This window comes from Notolabrus celidotus, chromosome 18 (genome assembly GCF_009762535.1).
Source record: "Notolabrus celidotus isolate fNotCel1 chromosome 18, fNotCel1.pri, whole genome shotgun sequence".
In the NCBI taxonomy this organism is placed as follows: domain Eukaryota; kingdom Metazoa; phylum Chordata; class Actinopteri; order Labriformes; family Labridae; genus Notolabrus; species Notolabrus celidotus.
In genome coordinates this window covers 2167542-2190252 of record NC_048289.1, presented here as the reverse complement: position 1 = coordinate 2190252, position 22711 = coordinate 2167542, and the positions used below count along the sequence as shown (strand labels likewise).

Below are 22711 nucleotides of genomic sequence, written 5' to 3'. Positions count from 1 at the left end.
ATGCCAAAGACTTGATACCCCCAAAATAAAGGTGACAAAGACTTGATACCCCCAAAATAAAGATGCCAAAGACTCGCAACCCCCAAAATATAGGTGCCAAAGACTTGTGACCTCCAAAATATAGTTGTCAAAGACATGGGACCCCCAAAATAAAGGGGCCAAAGACTCGTGACCCCCAAAATAAAGGGGACAAGACTTGATACTCCCAAAATAAAGATGCCAAAGACTTGTGACCCCCAAAATAAAGGGGACAAAGACTTGATACTCCCAAAATAAAGGGGCCAAAGACTTGTGACCCCCAAAATAAAGATGCCAAAGACTTGTGACCCCCAAAATAAAGATGCCAAAGACTTGTGAACCCCAAAATATAGGTGCCAAAGACTTGTGACCTCCAAAATAAAGGTGCCAAAGACATGGGACCCCCAAAATAAAGGGGCCAAAGACTCACGACCCCCAATATACAGGTGCCAAAGACTTGCGACCCTCAATGTCCCTCAAAGTGATTTAATGTGACTTCATTTAGCTGTTCTTCAGAAAATTAGCCTTACTATATAAGATAAGATAAATTATACCTTTATTCTATTTATTTATATGAGCATGTCTGTGTTTCCTATGCCGTTATGAGTTAACCTACTTGTACTGATACTTTTTATAAATAACTGTTCACTAACCCTAAAATTGGGAGTCATCTGAAAAAAAGAAAGGCAGAAAACTCATTACATTTTCTATTTTCAAGGTTTTGTTTCAAGGTTAGTTACTATTTTGTCGATATTTTTTACTATAATGAGTAAAATGTACTATTTCTAGATAACTTTTAGAAAAAAAACATCCTGGAAGACATCTCACAACCCCCCATTTGTGTCTCGCAACCCCCCAGGGGGTGCCGAGCATAATCTGTATATATAATGGACTTTGTTGCTCCTCCTTTTCCCATTGTACGGTTTTGAAGCCAAATTGTTCCGTTCCAAAGCGTTGCCGTCTTATAAATCTTCTGCAGCCAGAGTCTGCGCAGTAGGGAATTTGTGTGTTTCCACGGTAACAAGCTCGGCGTACAGTGTACCGTCCCAAGTCCTACTGAGTTTCTCTCTACAGCAGCTGTCAATCAAAGCAAACCCAGAAGTAAAACCCTGTTTTTAACCTCTGATAACGAAAAAGAAACTTTTCATATAAAAGAGGCCTTGAACACAAAACAGTCAAATACTAACTACATATCACCACAGCATACGGATGTGACAAACATTCGTACCATGTGTATTTATTTTTTAAAGTTTGACCGCAGACAGAGTTTTTGACCTATCCTGCAGCCAGCCACTAGGGGGAGCAGTTTTTATGGCAGCCTTACTTTGAGATGAGCGAGATGACATCCATTTCATATACAGTCTATGGTCCTGACCCTCACTTTGTGAACCCCTGCATTAGGGAAACACGATCTCAGGTTTTGAAGATTATATCTGTGTAAATTAAGAGAATATTTGTTCTATTTTAAGGTTTCAAGGGTTGTCCTGCAGTGTGACGGTAATTATGGATCCTTAGCTTACCCAGACTAGACAGATGAATGGCATAAACCTGCACGAAATGACAAACACGTATTTTAAAACAGGCTATACTGCGCTAACTATGCTCATTTCAAGCCTTTCCTGTATTCTTGGATTTTACAAGAGAAGTTTTCATGACTCACAGTTTAAGTAAAATCTTAGTCATAGTAGCTCCCCCTCCCCCCTCAGTTTAGGCTCTCTCTAAAACGAGCCTCGTGTCTCTTACAGGTTCTCCCCCCTGAAACTTCTTCTGGATGGCCAGCTTTCTCGAAGCCAGTCAAAGAAAATCATGTAAAATCCATTGATTCGACCATGTCCTAGCAACATGCGAGCATTCGATATTGCTACACACTTTACACACAGTTAGTTATATATTCCCTTGTAGCGTTGCATAAACAAACCACATTGCTATCAGCTGTGTGCTAGGGACCAGAGCACAGCCAGTCAGAGCTGACAGTCATAGACGGGTGAGTATTTTCCAACCTCCTACGTCTGCACTTCTAAAAAAAAGGAAACAAGACAGCCCTCATTGTTAACACAAGTCAAGACGCAACACTTCAGGGACACAGATATTATTAATGCAGCTCTATCTGCATGTTGTATAACAAGCTAGCAAGCTCTGCTGAGTGAGAAAATCTGGACACTCCCAGCACCTCGCCAACTCCCTCTGGTCAAGTTAGCAAAACCACATGTTGTGTTGCATTGCTCAGCATGCATCACTAACGGCTGGTTTGGACGCTCCAATCAGACACTTTGGGTTTCATTGACGCCCACTCAGGACAGGTGTGAGCTCTCTTCATAGATCCTCACTTTCTGAAGCCAAGTTAGAAATAAGAATAGATAACGTATCGTGATGGATCAATCAATCTTTATTTACAAAGCGCCAGATTTCAGCAAATGTTCTCCTCAGACTCTGTCCAAACAGAGCAGGTCTAGACCGTACTCTATGTTCTATTATTAACAAAGACCCAACATCAAGACAGGATCAGATCCAGTCCCACCATGAGCAGAGCACTTTGCAGCATTTAGCAAGTTACAGTGGCAAGGACAAACTTCCTTTAACAGGCAGAAACCTCCAGCAGGACCAGACTCATGATAGACACACATCTGCTGAGACCGTGTTGGAGAGAGGGATAGAGGGAGATGAAGAGAGAGAGAGATGATAGTGTGGAGACGGATAGTAGTAGTTGTAGCAGCAGAGATCCAGAGGAACCTACGAGACAAGGGAGCTCAGGGACTCCAGAAAGGTCTATGGTTAGTAACTTTAATGGGACAGGAAGAGTTAAAATAAGAGACAGGCAGACAGAGGAGAGAGAGGGAAAGACAGGATCCCAGTGTGTCAGTTCCACCAGCAGTCTAAGTCTATAGCAGCATAACTAAGAGCTGGTCCAAGCCTGATCCAGCTCTAACTATAAGCTTTAGGAAAGTTTGAAGCCTACTCTTAAAAGTAGAGAGGGTGTCTGCCTCCTGGACCCTGACTGTTAGATGATTCCAAAGGAGAGGGGCCTGATAGCTGAAGGCTCTACCTCCCATACTACTTTTAGAGACTTTAGGTACGAGGAGCAGGCCTACTTGTTGAAAGCATAGTGTTCTAGAGGAAGAGAGATGAAAAGACAGGATCCCAGTGTGTCAGTTCCCCCAGCAGTCTAAGCCTAAAGCAGTCTGAGCCTATAGCAGCTTACCTAAGAGCTTGAATGGAACTCGTAAAGTTTTGAAGTTGTGTGAATGAATGGCTTGGCGTTCAAGTGGGAACCAAATGGAAACACCAATGCTAGGCTATGACAACAGTTGTCCTCCTCGCCCTGGCTGGTAGAGGATTCCAAAGGAGAGGTGCCTGATAACTGAAGGCTCTACCTCCCATACTACTTCCTTTAACAAACTTCCTATACCGGGCAGAAACCTCCAGCAGGACCAGACTCATGTTAGACTTCTGCTGAGACCGTGTTGGAGAGAGGGATAGAGGGAGGTGAAGAGAGAGAGAGATGGTAGTGGTGAGACGATGTTGTAGAATAGAATGAACACCATGTTAAGTGTGGTCTAAATTCTAAACTAAGCCTGATAGTTAAAAAGTATTTATCTCAGGATGACTCAGACTCTTAATTAGACTCCGGGATGCTCCTTCTTTGTTGTTGAGTGAACCTGTCAGGGACTTTCATGATATTATTGCTGAGATAATAATCAAAGGTAGGTGTATTCCACTGAAGGAGGAAGGGTTAACGCTGTCATTATGCTGTTAAAAGCTTCCCATTGATCCGTACCGTGTCATCACTGTTATTCCTGTGACTCCGCCCTCCACTCACGCCGTCAAATTGCTTGCCTTCACCTTCCAGTCCCCCCATTTTAATTGGTCCATCCTGCTCAAGTATGACTCAGAAAGAGGTGTGTCAGTCTACTCTGTGAACCAGCACAATGTGTGTTTGTGTGCTGGAGTGCAGATGGGTGCTTGTGTAATCATGCCTTGTCATTTTGAATGTCATGTTTTCTGATTTCTTTCTCCTTTCTGTTTCCTCTGGACTCCTTACTTTGCTCTGCTGCTCCTCTCTGTTTTTCCCCAGTTGAATTACTTTTTCTTCTTTATTGTTTTCATCGTCTCTTTCTCTGTGGCTCTCTCTCTGTTTGAACTTTAAGGCAGCAGAGCACTCTGGATTTCCAGTTAAACCTTAATTTGGATTGTTTTACAGTAACTGTTTATTTTGACAAATGTCTTTGGTTTTAGACTCAGTGTTTGCTGGATTTCAAAATTGGGCATCCAGTCCAAGACTCTGATGGATGACACATTGTTCCTGGCAGACACTGAGTCTCAAGGTTTACTCTTGAACCATTCACAATGAAGGATGGGGGCATAAAAGCAGCAGCAGCAGCATGCCACTAAACTACAACCACACCCAGATTTGACTCATTCTCATCTCGTTTGCTGCTTTTACTCCCTCTTCCTTTCTCTTCCTTTCGCAGCCATTCATTTTATCATCCTGACTCTAAACTTTTAGTCTCTTTTAGTCCATACGTCTCCTACTCCTTCAGCCATTTCAATCCACATTTCTTAACTCAAGAGTCCAATCATCCATGAAACTCTAAGAGAGTGACCAAAGACAGGACGCGCAGTCACCTGGGAAAGTAGAGACCACTGCACCTACGAATCAAAGTCATAGCAGGTCCTCGTGTTGTTTTGGGTTTCACGCTGAAACAACATTCTTTTCACTTCACAACGTACCGTGGACAGACCTCACATGATCACCACACTCACACAGCTGAAGGTCCACTGTGTCCAAGACTCATTCTCTACACATCCAATCCAACCCAGCCCACAGTCACCCACACATCCACAGCATAGCCCCACACCTGTGCTGTTCTCAAGTCATCGGTCCACAAACTATGCACACAAGCTGTGTCTGTATTTCCCAACAAATGCCTGCCTTGGAAATGTATGGATTATGTTTCTGCTACCAAAAGCAATCCCAAGGTCTCATCAGCTGCCCTTTGCATGCTCAATCCCAAAGGAGAGTTATCAACCCACATCTGCAGGAGTGAAGGTGAGTGCTCTATGAGGGAGACAGAGGATAAGACTCTTGGGGTTGCTTTTGGACAAAGTCTTTTTTAAACACTGTTTTCTCTTCTTTCTTCTCTGTTGGTCCTCAGGCGGTCTTTCATCTGGGGTGCTAGATCTCTGTAAAGTCAATAAAGTCCATCAGTAAATATAAAAGATGTCCACAGGATCCAGCTACTGTATTTAGACTTTTTAAAGTCCAACTCCAAAGGTTGTGTTTCATTCTGGCTGTATGAAACCTGAGCTTATGGACCCCTTTACAGCCTATGTCATCGAAGAGATGCGTGCGCATTATGGTAATGGAAGTGGTGCTTAGCTCCGTTCATCCAGACGAGTTAGCGAGCTTTAAACACTGAATTAAAACTGTAAGCAGCATCAAAGTGTCTGATTGTTCTGTGGTTGGTTCTCAGAATCGATCCTCCACCTCAAACTCGAGCTCTCCAGAAGTCAGACAGGATTACGACTGTTTACAAGCAACTGGTGTTTTGGTGTTAAAAGTGACCGTGCTAACTGCTGATGTTCAACCGAACGTGTCAGTGATTGTTGCGATTACAACAGCTGTTGAAACATGAAATAAGTCCTGGTGAATGCATCCTAGTTTATTGTTTATTGTAATATAAAATAAACTCATCAAATATTTGTTTAATTAAAAGCTAAAAGCATTTGTGAGAGGCGCACTAGGCTAACAGTCACCAGTTAACAGGGTCACAATTTACACTGAAACACCAGCAGCGTATGCAGCTGTGAGCCATTAAATCTCTTCTTTATCTGACCTCGGCTCATCGGTTTTGACTGTAATTAAGTAATAGTAACTCTCCTGTTATTTTGCTTGTCAATTCAACCCATTTAAAGTTAGAAAATATAAAGAAAAATGTTAAAAGTATATTGTCGGTGTGAAGCTTATTCTGCTTGGCTTAATTAGCGCAAGCAACATATATAATCATTTATCAACATCACTTCAAAAAAACAAATAAATAAATAAAATACAAAATAAAATTAACAAAAATCTATGTCATGTAAAACTGTTGTAATTATATGTAGGGCGTTCCAATGTACATTAAAAAAAAGTCTTAACATGAATTTTCATAAAAAAATGAGTGAGTTATCCTCATTGAACCATGACCTGTGAGAATTAAAGAACACCAATGTACTAAATATTGATTTAAATGGTTAGTAATGGAGTTAATAATGAGATTTAAAAAATGTTTATTGGGGTTTTTTGGGTTCTGACACTTTTGAATCATTAAATATGCCCCGGGTCAAGCTGACCCAGGAACATTATTGCTGTCCCTAAGAAACAAACATAACAAGAGGGTTAACAGACGAACACCTGAACCCAGTTTACACCATGAAAAAGCTGGTCTCGAGGTTATGACCAAATAAGAACATTAAGACTCAACATGTAGAGGTCAATAATATGTGAAGGTGTTAATTACCAGGAGCAGAAACAGATTTCATGTTCGCATTGATACTACAGTTTATTATCAGACTAATTACTCTGCTGACTAACAATTCATAGAATCATTATTAATCAGATCTGTACCGGTGCACGCCGCTGCCTGGACTCAGTTTTCTGTCTCCTTTATTATGACCCAGGTCTCAGACGTAGCGGTCTTGTGAGCTCGTCTGTGGCGTGGCAGGATTTCTTATTTCTAGACACAAGCTTATATCTTGATATTTGAAGGTCTGTACATGTCCACAGATAATGTAGTCATAGTCACACAAAATGAAACAAAGCTTTTGCACGACATTAATTTACCTGTCCTGAAAGTGTGTCCTGTAAAAAAAGACGACCCTCTCCTTTTAAATGTCAGAGACTGTTCTGCTGAAAGAAACAACGACGTCATCGGTGTTGCAACAGCTCAGGAATGACTGCAGGTTCATGCAGTACTTTTTATTAGCCCTAATTAAATCACTTTTCCATGCTTATTGTTCCGTCAAACAAAAGGAGAGGGAAAATATTTTGGCTGATTTGAGTGTTTTATAACACAGTATTATAATGAGCAAGCAGAGGTGTGATGTGCAGTGATGTTGCCAAAAAGAAAGAAAAGAAAGAGATGTAAAACTGTCTCCCTCTCTCACTTCTTCATCTCTTTCTCCGTCTGGTTCAACATTGGAGTAAAATGAATATTTAGCTGTGAAGGCATCGCTGATGAAACAGTCTCAGAGACTAATCAGACATGATTAAATATTGATTTGGTGTTAAATGCGGTTTGTATACAGGCATGTTTATCCTTTCACGCGTAGATGTCACACTCTGGATATAAGAATAGAAGGTGGATTGTTTTATACTCAGGGTTTAGTAATATATTCCAATATTCGTTACACAAAATGGCACCACTTATCTATAAAGCGTGACTGAAGTTGTCACTCACCATGAAGATGCCAGAGGAATGAAAGATGAATTGATATGTTGATCAAAGTTGTTCAAAAGTCAGACGAGTTAAGATAAACTGAGGCAGCTTTTTAAGGAGCTGGTTATCAATGCAGCAGAAACATTAAAAACTGTCAAACAGCCAAGAGGTATGTCACAGGGTGTGATGTCACGAGCCTTAACAGATCATCTTTAAATGTGCGTGAGTGTGTTACTCATTAGCAGACCTGTTGAAACCACAGTATTTTCTGATTTGGTCTAAATTAAGTATGTAGTAGTGAACAAGAGCAAAATCTGCAGTATGCCAAAACTACCCGGATGTCGTACTGATTCAGGAACATGTCTCAGTCTGCAGCAGACCAGTCTGCCTCACGTACTGTACACAATGCACAGTGCTACAAGATTTTTAGCTACATTAGCGCCACCTACTGCATTGGAGTAGTATCAGATGTTTAACAGTCTGTTACATTTACAGGGAACTGTGATATAAATGCTGGTGAATCTTGTCACTTCCTGTAATTACAGAGAACATCTCACAGGTAACTCTTCATGTCTGTAAAAATGATTAAATTCCATATAAACCACTTCTTAACTTTTTAAATCATCAGTGATGTTAAAGAAGCAGTTCATCTATCAGCTTGGTCGTTGTTTACTTCTGCTTTAAAAAAAAAAAAAAAAATCCAGTGACGCCTGACCCAGCATCCTGCAGACCAGATCCAACAGAAGAGACATACTACATACTACCTTCAAACGTAGTATGTAGTACGTACTGCATACTGCATTGGTTGGTAGCATGCAGTTTCAAAAACAGCCTCTGTGTCTGTGTCTGTTTAATCAATATGCGAGCTAAAAAAGTTTTCTTTATAAAACAAGATTTCGTCCTTGGGGCACTGTTGGCCTAGAGGTCTAAGTGCACGGGGTCATCCTTATGTTCCCACATTTCTCGGACATTTTAAAAATTAGGCCTTGTGTTCTTACATTTCATTTCAATTTAAGCCCTATCCTCCCACAAGATCTTTTGGAAGCACTTTATAGTGAATGATGAATGAGTAATTTTATTTTGATCAGCAGCAGCAGAAATCAACTCAATCATAATTATTACAAGAAAGAATAAAATTGGCTGATTGAAAAGGGTTTTGGCTGAAGCAGAGCTTATATAGGGCTGGGAACATAGGGCTGTGGGAACATAGGGCAGTGGGAACATAGGGCTGGGAACATAGGGCAGTGGGAACATAGGGCAGTGGGAACATAGGGCTGGGAACATAGGGCAGTGGGAACATAGGGCTGGGAACAGAGGGCTGTGGGAACATAAGGCTGGGAACATAGAGCTGTGGGAACACAGGGCAGTGGGAACATAGGGCTGGGAACATAGAGCTGTGGGAACACAGGGCTGTGGGAACATAGGCCTGTGGGAACATAGGCCTGTGGGAACATAGGGCTGGGAACATAGGGCTGTGGGAACACAGGGCTGTGGGAACACAGGGCTGTGGGAACATAGGCCTGTGGGAACATAGGGCTGGGAACATGGGCTGGGAACAGAGGGCTGTGGGATCATAGGGCTGTAGGAACATAAGGCTGGGAACATAAGGCTGTGGGAACATAGGGCTGTGGGAACATAGGGCTGGGAACATAAGGCTGTGGGAACATAGGGCTGGGAACATAGGGCTGTGGGAACATAGGCCTGTGGGAACATAGGCCTGTGGAAACATAGGGCTGGGAACATAAGGCTGTGGGAACATAGGGCTGTGGGAACATAGGTCTGGGAACATAGAGCTGTGGGAAAGTAGGGCTGGGAACATGGGCTGTGGGAACATAGGGCTGTGGGAACATAGGGCTGGGAACATAAGGCTGTGGGAACATAGGGCTGTGGGAACATAGGTCTGGGAACATAGAGCTGTGGGAAAGTAGGGCTGGGAACATGGGCTGTGGGAACATAGGCCTGTGGGAACATAGGCCTGTGGGAACATAGGGCTGGGAACATAAGGCTGTGGGAACATAGGGCTGTGGGAACATAGGGCCGTTGGGACATAGGGCTGGGAACATAGGGCTGGGGGAACATAGGGCTGAGAACATAAGGCTGTGGGAACATAGGGCTGTGGGACATAGGGCTGGGAACATAGGGCTGTGGGACATAGGGTTGGGAACATAGGGTTGTGGGAACATAGGGCTGCGAACATAGGGCTGTGGGAACATAGGGTTGGGAACAGGACTGGGAACATAGGGCTGTGGGAACATAGGGCTGAGAACATAAGGCTGTGGGAACATAGGGCTGGGAACATAGGGCTGTTGGAACAAAGGGCTGTGGGAACATAGGGCTGTGGGAACATAGGGCTGAGAACATAAGGCTGTGGGAACATAGGGCTGGGAACATAGGGCTGTGGGAACATAGGGCTGTTGGAACAAAGGGCTGTGGGAACTTAGGGCTGTGGGAACATAGGGCTGTGGGAACATAGGGCTGGGAACAGAGGGCTGTGGGAAAATAGGGCTTGGAACATAGGGCTGTGGGAACATAGGGCTGTGGGAACATAGGCCGACTCCCAAGCGCACCATACCGAGGATACAGTCTTCGTTGCGGGGGGTCACAGGTTCGATTTCGGCCTCAACCATTTACTAAATGTCCTCCCCCGCTCTCTAATCCCCACATTTCCTGTCTCTCTTCAGCTGTCCTGTCTATTAAAGGCGAAAATGCCCCAAAAATATAACTTGAAAAAAACATCCCCTCCCCCACCAAAAGATAAGATTGTTTTCTAAAACTGAGTCTTAAAAAAGGGGGGATGGTCTGAATCAGGGTTATGGTAGATTCAAGCCAATACGGTACCAAATGCTCAAGTCACGCAGACAGTTCACACCGAGGTTACCGAGTGGAATGGTTACTTTTCTGTCAGCCATAATGGAGTTTCAACCAAACAAAGCTGGATCATGTGGACACGAAAGCTATAGAAGATATATAATGTAGTGTTAAGTATTTTGAAAGATGTGTGTCTGAAAACATGGAGCAAAATGTTAAACAGAATGATAAGACAACAAAAAGTATTCTATTACTGTTACTTTTACAAAATGCATTTGTTAATGCACATCCTGAGATCTGAGACCCCGTGAGATGACTGCCCAGGATGCTCAATGAAATGTACAGAGAGATGGTTTCAGACATGAGGACAGAGATGCAGAAGGCAGGCACTGTGATGTGTTTGGAGGGATGACCGTGGTTTGCCTTTGCACCCATCGCCTTTCAAAGTGATGATGAAGTGCAAAGAAGGGAGCGAGGAGGAGGTTGTCCAATCAGTGAAGGAGCAGAGCGAAAGTTGGGGCTGAATCTATTTCTCATGTGTTGCTTCTCTACTCAAAACAGATTATTATTTATCTACCAGCACAACTCAGAGCAAACGCAGCATAAACTCCATCCCTCATTAAAAGCCCCTCTCCTTTTTCTGCTCTAAAGAAAAAGAGCAGTGAGAGTGAGAGCAGGGGAGTCGAGCCAGCCGGTGTAATTTAGCTTCCTAAACTTTCACCTTCTCTTCCCTCACTTCATTTCCTCCCCTCTCCCCTTGAGAGCAGTTGAGCCTTTACCAAAAGGTTTCTGTCTCTCTGCCTCCATTTCTTCTTTCTTGTCCTCCAACTCTTGGTCTGGATTGCCTTCACCACTCCATCTGCAGCAGGGGGAAATGCACACTAAGTCTCTGAGGTACATTTGAGGTAGAAAGTGAAGCAATAGATGATCGGCCTGAGCTCCATCACAGCCTTTTATCTCACCCCTCATTTAAAATGTAGTTTACTGAATGAGAAAGTTATGAAGCAGGGAGCTATGTGTATGAAACTCATCTTTGCTGCATATATAAGGATGGATGAGGAAGTGCAGAAGGTGAAGGAAACAAAGGCTGTTATTTCTGAGTTTATCTTTCTACTTTAACAAGCTCTGCACCTGCAGACAGAATCTAGAACAGAGTAAAAATAATGTTTGTTGGTCCATGGATGATGGAGGAGCTCGTAAACAGGAGCTCCCAGTGAATTAACAAAGCTGTTGCATTCCACAAGGGCTGTATCTGACTGTCCTGGTTCACGGACATGTGCCCAGACTTACCCACGGCACTCCAAACCTGCTTTATCAGTGTCTCTTCAGCGGGCCATTCACAGAAAGGCCCATTTTTTTGGGTCTCATTTGTAAAAAGCTGCTGACAGAATGAGGGAGTGGTTGCTGCAGCAGACCTGAGATGCTGAGAGGTGCAGGTGACTGAGTCTGTCATCCTGCTTTAGTGCATTTATTTGAAGAGCCAAACCGAGCACACCAGAGGCCACATTATGTTCACTCTCCTGCACGCACATCTCTGTAGGAGCTCAGGAGATATTCTACAGTAGCTGCCCCGTGGTTCACCAGCACCACCAGCATTCAGGTTCATCAGAATCAGAATCAGAATCAGAATCAGAAATACTTTATTTATCCAAGGGGGGAATTCAGTCATTACAGTTGCTCTATACACAATAAGTTATACAAATACAATAATAAGCTATGTAGAAACAAAATGCATGGTTGAAGTCCCTGGAGATCAGGAAGAGGGCACTCTGGTGGTCTGTCTGGAGTCTGGCTATGGCAGCGTTGAGAACGTTAGACGCCCTAGTCGGGTTGGCAGAGGGGGGATGTAAACAGCTACCAGTATGACATGTGAGATCTCCCTGTGCAGATAATATGGTCGGAGGCCCACAGCGCTCTCGCTGCTATCTGGAAGCCGTCAATGGAGACGTTGTGGCCGGGAATATCCTGATGCAGTCACGTTTAAGTAAAGCACACCATGCTACATTCCTGAAACTCCATCTGACTCCTAGCTAGTCCTGTTAGTTGTTATCTCCCATGTTTTAAATATCAATAATTACCAGTGAGGGCAAGAAAAGCTCTCTGAAAGATGACCAAGAACACATGAAACAAGCAGAACCTGAAGGCACCTGGCAGAGTGCAGACCTCTGACACACCTTAACAACCCATTAAACTCATAAGGCCATTAGGATCCAAGATGAAAACGTCTGTAGCCTGCTGATTTAGCATGCAGACCAAAGCTAACGTTTTAGCAACATTGTTTACCAACATGATGCTAATGGTTTTACCTCACCTTACGGTCTATGGTGTCAACAAGCAGAAGCTAAATGTGTCTGAACTCTTTTCTGTGGATTGATTTGACATGACGTGTGATCAGTTTGACTCTGGTGTTGCTCATGTTAGTGAAAGTTAATAACCATTGTCAAGGGGTTTCGACCAATCAGAATCAAGCATCTTACACAACCTGAAGATCAGTAAGAGAGCCGGGTAAAAAGCAGTATTAACGTACCCTCACACGTTCCCTTTAAATACTCACAATGTTCTGAATAGCTTCCTTTGTTCTGTCTATGAGTTTAACATAAGGCTACCCAGCTCTGCAGGTAGAGTCTCTCCCATGTGAAACCTCATATATATAAGACTCAGGGGAATCTAGAGCAGCAGACACCTGGACTAATTGAGCCGACTAGGAGATCCAAACACCCAAAGGACTTTTGCTCTCGAGTGTGTGCTGCTCCCCGTCCTGTGTAACAAAGAGCCTCTCCTCCACTGATGAAGCAATACCTGATAGAAAGAGCAAGCCTTCTCCTCTCTTCCTCATCCTGATTCCCAGCCCATCCTTCTATCGGTGAAGGGAGGTGATAAAGAAAGTGATGGATGAGTATGGAAACGTTTCCTCCTGCTGTGTTAAGATGTCCTGAGGTTCGAAGTGAAAGGAAGAAGGTGAGGCGGAGTCAGATGACGAGCAGAGAATCAGAAAGAGACATGGCCGAATCTTAAGACCAAAATATCCTGACAGCAGCCTCCTCCATCCAGTCCCCCTCTCTCTCTCTCTCTCTCTCTCTCTCTCTCTCTCTCTCTCTCTCTCTCTCTATCACACACACACGGAGCAGCTCTGTTTATCTCCCGTCACACCCGCTCAGGGGAGAGTTAATTTTAATAATTGTAGATCAGAGGAGGAGATTTGATTTGATTAGTCATGACTGCAAACCACAGGAGAGCTTGGCTAGAGTCTCTCTTTCTCTCTGTCCATTATCTGATCTGCCTTTCCCTTTTTCTAATCTCTTCACCTCCCTCTTTAAACATCTTTTACTCTTAATGTCGACTTTACTGACTGTAACACTTTGAAGTGCACAGGGGTGTTTCATGTTTAACTAACCATCTTCTTTGCTAGCTCCAGTCCTCACTGTAGCAGGTTTACTGGCGAGAGCCAGGGTATTACCCACTATCTCATTTGTTGACCCCCCCCACCCCTTATTACCCCGCTCTCTGTACCCCACCCCCTGCTGCCTCCCACTTCCAACAGAAGCTCAGAGTAAGCCTTACTACTCAGATTACTCCCCCACACGCCTGCTCATCCACAAGATGTGCACCAGCCACTACCTGGACCTGTTCATCACCATCGTCATCGGGCTCAACGTCATCACCATGTCCATGGAGCACTACCAGCAGCCAAAGGTCAGAGGACACATAACACACACTGTGTTATATCTTATTGGGCCTACACTGACTTTAAGGAGAAACCAACTAATGCTGCCTTCAAATCAATCAATCTTTATTTATAAAGCGCCAAATCCCAACACTTTCTCCTCAGACTCTTTCCAAACAGAGCAGGTCTAGACCATACTCTATGTTCTATTATTAACAAAGACCCAACATCAAGACAGGATAAGATCCAGTCCCATCTTACAGACAGGACTCAGTCTGATCTCACCTTAATCCACCATGAGCAGAGCACTTTGCAGCATTTAGCAAGTTACAGTGGCAAGGACAAACTTCCTTTAACAGGCAGAAACCTCCAGCAGGACCAGACTCATGTTAGACACACATCTGCTGAGACCGAGTTGGAAAGAGGGATAGAGGGAGATGAAGAGAGAGAGAGATGATAGTGGTGAGACAGATAGTAGTAGTTGTAGCAGCTGGAGTCTGGCACGTCCACAGCAGCAGAGATCCAGAGGAACCTACGAGACAAGGGAGCTCAGGGACTCCAGAAAGGTCTATGGTTAGTAACTTTAATGGGACAGGAAGAGTTAAAGTAAGTGATGAGGGGTGAGACAGGATCCCAGTGTGTCAGTCTAAGCCTATAGCAGCATAACTAAGAGCTGGTCCAAGCCTGATCCCGCTCTAACTCTAAGCTTTATCAAAAAGGAAAGTTTGAAGCCTACTCTTAAAAGTAGAGAGGGTGTCTGCCTCCCAGACCCTGACTGGTAGATGATTCCAAAGGAGAGGGGTCTGATAACTGAAGGTACGACCTCCCATACTACTTTTAGAGACTTCAGATACGACGAGCAGGCCTGCATGTTGAGAGCGTAGTGTTCTAGAGTCAGTTTCTCCGGCAGTCTGAAGCCTATAGCAGCTTAACTAAGAGCTGGAATGGAAGTCGTGTGAATGAACGGCTTGGCGTTCAAGTGGTAACCAAATGGGAACACTAATGATAGGCTATGGTTGTCCTCCTTGCTCTCTATGTGGAAATTCTAAAATGATATTTTTTCATTTGTGTGGAGGAACATAAGAAAAGACAAAAAAGTTAAACGCTTGGTCCTCTGCATGGCTAACATTAATCAAACTAAGTTGAACAAGCTGCACTTTTGCTAATGTTAACTGATTTAGCTCCTCTAACTACAGACACTATCAGTTACATAATAAGGCTGTGTATTTATGTGAAACTGGATTCCTTGGGCTCCACTATTTCTGAGAACGCCACCAGGCACTCGTGAACTAAGCTTTCAGCAACATTGGACTTATGATGTTGTGATTTCCATACTAAGGGGGCAAACACAACCCAGTTTAAAGGACCATAAATCAATCCTGTGTTACAGTACAGTCCTTGATCTTGTTCTCAGTGTTTAGCAGGATATGTTTGCTATATCAAAGCATGACTGAGGAAAACCTACTCATGCATGGTGATAGTTTAAGATCTTATTTTCTGATGATCATGTTTTACTTCTTTGAGTTCACAAAAGTCTAATAATAAGATTCTACGTCCGCCTTTAGAGATGAGTGTTGGTCATTCTACCCCGAGAACAGCAGGTGTGTGTCTTTCAGCGGGCCAGCTGACAAGTTTTTTCATTAAAAAGAGGTGAGAAAGGAGCAGGGTCAATAGAGAAAATAAATTAATCTGATAAGTATCTTTGAAAGTTGATAAGTGAAGCGATGATGAACTTTAAAGGGAGGTCAAAGTAACAAAGAGGAAATAATTACACCGCTGAGAAAAAAAAGAAGAAGAGACATGTCCAAAGGTGCTGTCAAAGGTAAGTATTATCCTGGTGTGTGATTTCACCCGTCATACAGATATCTTTATCCAGCAGAGAAATACTTCTCCAGAGTTAGAAAGTAGACGACACAAAGAGAAGCTGAGCAGAGGAGATGACACTGAGGATGTTTAAAGGTTAAACGCTGTGGTGGATTAGAGTAAGGTAGAAAGCAATCCAAACTGGGAAGTAGCCTTAAGCCGAGTTCAACCAGTGAGGATTTAATGAAATCCCTGTTGACCACTAATCCTGTCCCCAGTTTGCTGTTAAAGGTCAGTTTCTACATGCAGATGGGCAGTGTGAATTTCCCCGCAGGCTAAAACAGACACTTTGATTTTAATGGCCTTCTCTGTAAGAAAGAGAGAGCATAAGTGCAAAAGGCTAGTGTGAGAGAGCTGTTCGTGGAAGAAGAGGACTGATACTGCCTCATAAGGTGCATTTCAACCAAGAGTTCTAGGGTCTTTTAGCCCCCAGATCTACTTTCCCCTGAACTAAAAGGTTCCTGTGCCCCCATTGTTGTCTGCATTTCGACCGCGGGCTGAAGTCCCGGGTAGATTGTGTAAATCAGGCCAGTGATGTATGGAGAACAAAAAAAAAGTAAATGCACTACACCACCAGACCAGTAGAGGGCAGTAAAACAAAGAGGAATGCCATTCATCACAGATGACACCATAGAAGCAGATGGACAGGCAGGTATCATTATGAGCAACACAACAGCTAGCCTGTTAGCATGAAGAGACTCAGCTGGTCTGTTTTAGATGGTGCTATATTTCATCACAGATTCACTGAATCAACACGTGAGAGGAGATAAGCGCGAGTAGCAAAGACGTTTCAACACGGCTTTAAAATCCTTTTGAACTCAAAAAGCCGTGGCAGAGATCAGCAGGTGTTTTGGTTTAAACAGCGACCCTGTTAACTGGAGACTTTCAGCCGGATGCATCCCTCATAAACGTCTTTAGACGATCATTAAATATCTGATGAGGATATTTTGAAATCTTAATAAAAACTAAACTAGTTTGCATTCCCAGGAACTCCCTCTGTGTTTCAACAGCTGTGTAAACTCCACAAACACTGACACGTTCAGCTGAAGGTCTCCAGTTTACAGGGTCACTTTTAAAACCGGAACACCGGGAGAGACGCATTCACGGTGGGCTGAGAGAAGACTACTGTTACAAGCTGCTAAATCAAGAGAATCACAGCTTCTTCTTTTGAAAAGTACACACACATACAAAAAAGATAGAACAAATAAAAACTAATGAAAGAAAGAGAAATCAAGTGAATCACAGATGTGTGTGATGTTATTGTGGACGGCGGGTGGAATAAAAACACTGTGGTTAATCTACCAATCAGACACGTTCAGCATTGCAGGCCCCGCCCTCTGAAAGCCCCGGGACCTTTGAAAAGTACTACCCCCCTAGTAGGGGCTTTTCAGGGGGGAGAATATCTACCCCTGAACTAAATTTAGATCCTATGGTGGAAACGCACATAGTTCATGGGTAAAGTTCCTGCGGTTGAAAAACGCCTCTACACAAACCTGGTATCTGGTGTTCTTCAACAGCATGTCTAATTGTTTAAAAATGTAAACGCCACTGCGGGAAATGATTATCATTTATAGGGAATGTTTGATTCTAAACGAAGTATGTGAAGAAGATGCATTGCTAGCTAGGACAGATACCTGTGCAGATTTTTACTCCTTGATTTCTTTCTCCCCGACATCCTCAGGAATTGGATGAGGCACTGAAGATCTGTAACTACATCTTCACGCTCATCTTCGTCCTGGAGTCCGTGTTCAAGCTGGTGGCTTTTGGCCTACGACGCTTCTTCAAGGACAAGTGAGTATTTAAATAGCCTGCTCCCAATGTAATGTAATGACCTTTTGCTCAAATTATTCAACACATACTGAATTAACTTCCCAATTTAAGGTTTGACATTTAAGTGGGCATGATTTCCTGATAGTTTGGGGGGTAGAGGTATGATTTTTTTAACCTCTGAGCGATGTGGAAAATGTGAGGCTGCTCTCAGAGAGTTTAAATGAGCTTTTTCCAAGGTGTGCCAGTGGATGGTTCTCAGTGAGGCTTGTATGAATACAAACGGCCTCGTTAAACACCCATAAAACCTGCTGCCTTAGATGATTTCATCGCTTTGAAATCTCTGGCTTCCTGCTGAAAACCGCACAATAATGGACAAACAAAATCACAACAGCACAGATTTATTGTAGCGCACATTACACACTCAGAAACACACACACATCTCAGTGGAGGGATTGTGCTTTTAGACCAGAGCTGGCCACCGAGGGGTCCATGACGCCCGCTCTCTTTGCCAGAGTTGGCCGTTATCCTGGTTTAGCGTTTGGCAGTGGTTCAGTTTGATATTAGCTCACACCACTCTCACTTGATTCATACACTCCAAGGATCTTAATGAGGATGTGAGGGAGCGAGGAGGGAGTGGACTCCTGAGTCCAGCATTATGGAAACAGAAATGGAAATCGACAAACCTGATTAATCTGACCACCCAACACTGTTTTCACTGACCGTTCCTCCACGCCTATTGTTCCAACATTATGTTCAGTACTTTTATTACACAGAGACTGGAACATTTAATCTGATCCACGCACTTTGATCTCAAGTGAGGTCACAAGTCTGCAGAGGAAAAAGAGCCTGCTGCCTCCCTATCTTAGTGTATCATTCCGTTTCTATTATTGCTGATAGGGTAAAAGTGTTGGATTCCCTTCAGAGGCCTTCTATTATACATAAAGGACTTTATGAGCCTCTGTTTCTAAGCTGTTTTGAATGTCTGTGTTTTTACCAGAGTCTACTTTATCTGAGGATCTGTGCTTTTATTTTAAATGTGGGTACTTTTGCTTAAACGGAGACAACAGATGCTGTAATTTGATGAAATGAAATGAGCTGATCTCGGCTCTGGTGTTTCAGAGTTCGGGCTAACGTCTGCTTCGAGTCAAAATTAATCAATCAATCAGAGTTTATTTATAAAGTGTGTCATACAATGACATTGTAACACAAAGTGCTGTACATAAGAACAACTTAGAATACATTTAAAAAAAAAAAAGAAAGATATATATATGAAAATTAAAAGACCCCTCATCCTAATTCCAACCCAAGCCCCAACTCCAAACCCATCCCACAATCCTAAGGTTAAGAACACAATATATGCAACAATAATAATAATAATAATACAAATAATAACAATAAAATAAATAAATACATGAAAAATACAAAAGAAGTTGCTGAAAGAACTGAGGAAAAGCTGTCATGATATATTAATGAGGAAACACTGGAGGAAACATCAGATGTTAAAACTCAACACAGGAAATGAAACTCACCAAAATAAAAAGATAATAAAACACTAAAATATTAAACCATTAAAATAAAATAAGATGCTAATCTTAAAATAGATAAATAAATAAATAAATAAATAAATAAATAAATAAATAAATAAATGAATTAAAGAATAATAAGACTTAAATTTGAACTAGATAATAAATAAATACATAAATAAAATAAAATAAAATAAAATAGAATAGAATAAAATATGTTTCTAAGGTAATAAAACACTAAAATATTTAAGACATTAAAAGACATTAAAAGAACATAAGATGTTATGCTTAAAATAAATAAATAATTAAAATGAAATAAAATACATAAAAAGCAAAATATTTCAACTGGATATTAAATAAATAAATAAATAAATAAGAGGAAATAAAATAAATAAAAAGCATAACATTTCAACTGGATAATAAATAAATAAATAAATAAATAAATAAATAAATAAATAAATAAGATGAAATTAAATAAATAAAAAGCATAACATTTCCACTGGATAATACATAAATAAATAAATAAATAAATAAATAAATAAATAAATAAATAAATTAAATGAATTAAAATAAAATACATAAAAAGCATAACATTTCAACTGGATAATACATAAATAAATAAATAAATAAATAAATAAATAAATAAATAAATAAATAAATAAAATAAAATACATAAAAAGCATAACATTTCAACTGGATAATACATAATTAAATAAATAAATAAATAAAATAAAATTAAATAAAATTAAATAAATAAATAAAAAGCATAACATTTCCACTGGATAATAAATAAATAAATAAAGTAAAATAAGGCTGAAACAAAACTGCTGTATATAACTTATTATAGAATAAAACCCAATTAAAAGCAAGACTAAAAAGGTCAGTCTTGAGTTTTCTTTTGCAAACTAAGTTGTAAGTCTTGGTGATTCTTCTAAGTCTAGATTGTATGTTTGGAGTTCACATCTCAACACTCATGGATGTTTGCGGTACTGGTGGCCTAGCCGTCTAAGCACCCCACGAACATATGCTACAGTCCCTGTCGCAGGGGTCGCAGGGGTCGCAGGGGTCACCGGTTCGATTCCCGGTTGGTCGACCATTTCCTGCGTGTCTTTCCCCACTCTCTACTCCCCACATTTCCTGTCTCTCTTCAGTTGTCCTATGAAATAAAGGCAGAAAAGGCCAAAAAACATAACTTTAAAAAAGAAACTGATGGTTTGTGTTGGTTTCTTTAAGTTATCACATTTCAAAGGTGATCTGAGTCTGCGTTTGTGTGCAGGTGGAACCAGCTGGATCTGGCCATCGTGCTGCTGTCCATTATGGGCATCACTCTTGAGGAGATTGAGGTTAACGCGTCTCTGCCCATCAACCCCACCATCATTCGCATCATGAGGGTGCTGAGGATTGCACGAGGTACGTATCCCTGCAGCTCCTTCCCTGATCCACGCCGACCTCTCTCTCTTACTGCACTCACACTCTGGTCTCCTTCACGCTGCTGTACTTTTAAGACGCCTTGTATAACAGACCCCGGCCCTGGGACTCCCCACTTTGTCATTTTTGCATGGCAGGTCTCAGCAGGTTTTTGGGCAGGGTGTGAGTCAACCAGATGGCACAGAGGAACACACTCGGCCTACAAACACAGCTCAGAGAGGGAGAGAGAGAGGAATATAGAAACTTAGAAGAGAAGTGAGGAATCATAGCCGAGTTGGCAGGAGAGCCAAGAAACATAATGACAGTAAGTAAATTAATCTGTGAGAGAGAGAGAGGAGGTTTGAAGAGAGAGAAAATGAGAGGAGGCATAAAAGGAGGGAGGAAATACAAGGATGAACAACTGCTTTCTGTCAACCAGATAATAAGAAGATGGAAACAGTTGGAAAGGGGTTTTGCAATTGATGTGAGAGTGAAAAAGTTGAGGATAATGAGAGATCATTTAATCGAGGTGAAGAATGTGAGAGTGAGAGAACCAGAGAGCACTCGGTGTATCTGGAGAGAGATTAAATGGTGAACAGGGTGGAGGAGGTGGAGGTACAGAGATGGGGAGGATTTGGCAGAAGGAGAGAGGAGAGGGAGGGGACAGAGAGACCTGCAGCGTGCTCCAGTCTGATTACTGTCCAGGTAATTAAAGATAAGAGAAGACTGGAAGGTAGGAAACAGGAAGAGGAGGCAAGGAGAGCAGGAGGAAGGAGGAGATAAGATTAGCAGAGGGGAAACTCGACTGCTGAATGTAGAACAAGAGAAGAAGCATGAACTTTGATGAGAACAGCGACAACGAGGCACAAACATAGCTGATGTGTGAGTGTGTGATGAAGGTTTTTACAGGTCTGTCATCCATCTAGCAGTACAACACTCTGTGTGTTATGAAGAGAGGAGGTTAAGCTGATTTACAGATTAGGGTTTGTTGTCTTTACAATCCATTGTGTTTTTTACAAACCTATGCAATCGATTGGATCAGATTTTATTCATACTACACATCCACGCCGCGATGTCTCACTATGACAGAGTGAGATGCAGAAACAAGAAGATTTAGTTTAGCTAACGCAGAAATCTTTGCTTTACTGCACACCTACCTTCATGGACTTTGCATTTTAAGAGCTGCATTTGCATTTGAAGAGACCTTTGTGTTCAGATTATTATAATGGAAGCACTTTTAGGCATTGTTTTTCTCCTCTCATAATGTCTCTGTGTCTCTCACATATAAATGAGCATGGATATATATACACTACCAGTCAAAAGTTTGGAAACCCCTTCTCTTTCAAGGGTTTGTATTTATTGTAATGATTGTAAACACTGTAGATTAATACTAAGACATCAAAACTATGAAAGAACATAAATGGAATTATTGAATGATCAAAAAAGTGTTAAACAAAGCAGAATCTGTTTTATATTTTAGATTCTGTAAAGTAGCCCCCTTTTTCCTTCATGACAGCTTTGCACACTCTTGGTATTCTCTCAGTCTGCTTCATGAAGTGGTCTCCTGGAATGGTTTCTAATGAACATGAGCCTTGTCAAGAGTTCATTTGTAGAATGACTTGCCTTCTTAATGTGTTTGAGAGCATCAGTTGTGTTGTTCAGAGGTAGGGTTAGTACACAATGGATAGCCCTATTTGACTACTGTTGTAATCCAGATAGATGAGAGTTAGCACCTCCAAGTCTGAGGCCATGGTTCTCTGCCGGACAACGGTGGATTGCTCTCTCTCGGTGGGGAGTTAGACTTTGCTCCAAGTGGGGGAGTTTAAGTATCTCGGGGTCTTGTTCGCGAGTGGGGGTAAAATGGAGCGTGAGATCCACAGGTGGATTGGTGCGGCGTCAGCAGTGATGCGGACGTTGTATCGGACCATTGTGGTGAAGAGGGAGCTGAGCCGGAAGGTAAAGCTTTCGATTTACCAGTCGGTCTACGTTCCAACCCTCACCTATGGTCATGAGCTGTGGGTCATGACCGAAAGGATAAGATCGCGGATACAAGCGGCTGAAATGAGTTTCCTGCGAAGGGTGTCTGGGCTCAGCCTTAGAGAGAGGGTCCGCTGCTCCTCCCCGTCGAAAGGAGTCAGCTGAGGTGGTTCGGGCATCTGATAAGGATGCCTCCCGGACGCCTCCCTTTAGAGGTGTTCCGGGCACGTCCAACTGGGAGAAGGCCCCGGGGTAGACCCAGAACG

The 22711-nt window shown here is 42.3% G+C and overlaps 1 protein-coding gene across 1 annotated transcript in view; it reads left to right on the top strand.

The window, feature by feature from the left end:
* The window catches only part of cacna1g (calcium channel, voltage-dependent, T type, alpha 1G subunit), a 436435-nt gene that overhangs the window by 382995 nt on the left and 30729 nt on the right, over positions 1 to 22711 (top strand). Inside the window, exons 28-30 of the mRNA XM_034708799.1 lie at positions 13783 to 13934; positions 17450 to 17559; positions 20338 to 20471. Coding sequence (XP_034564690.1) covers positions 13783 to 13934; positions 17450 to 17559; positions 20338 to 20471 — 396 coding nt within the window. The remainder of the gene's footprint in view (positions 1 to 13782; positions 13935 to 17449; positions 17560 to 20337; positions 20472 to 22711) is intronic.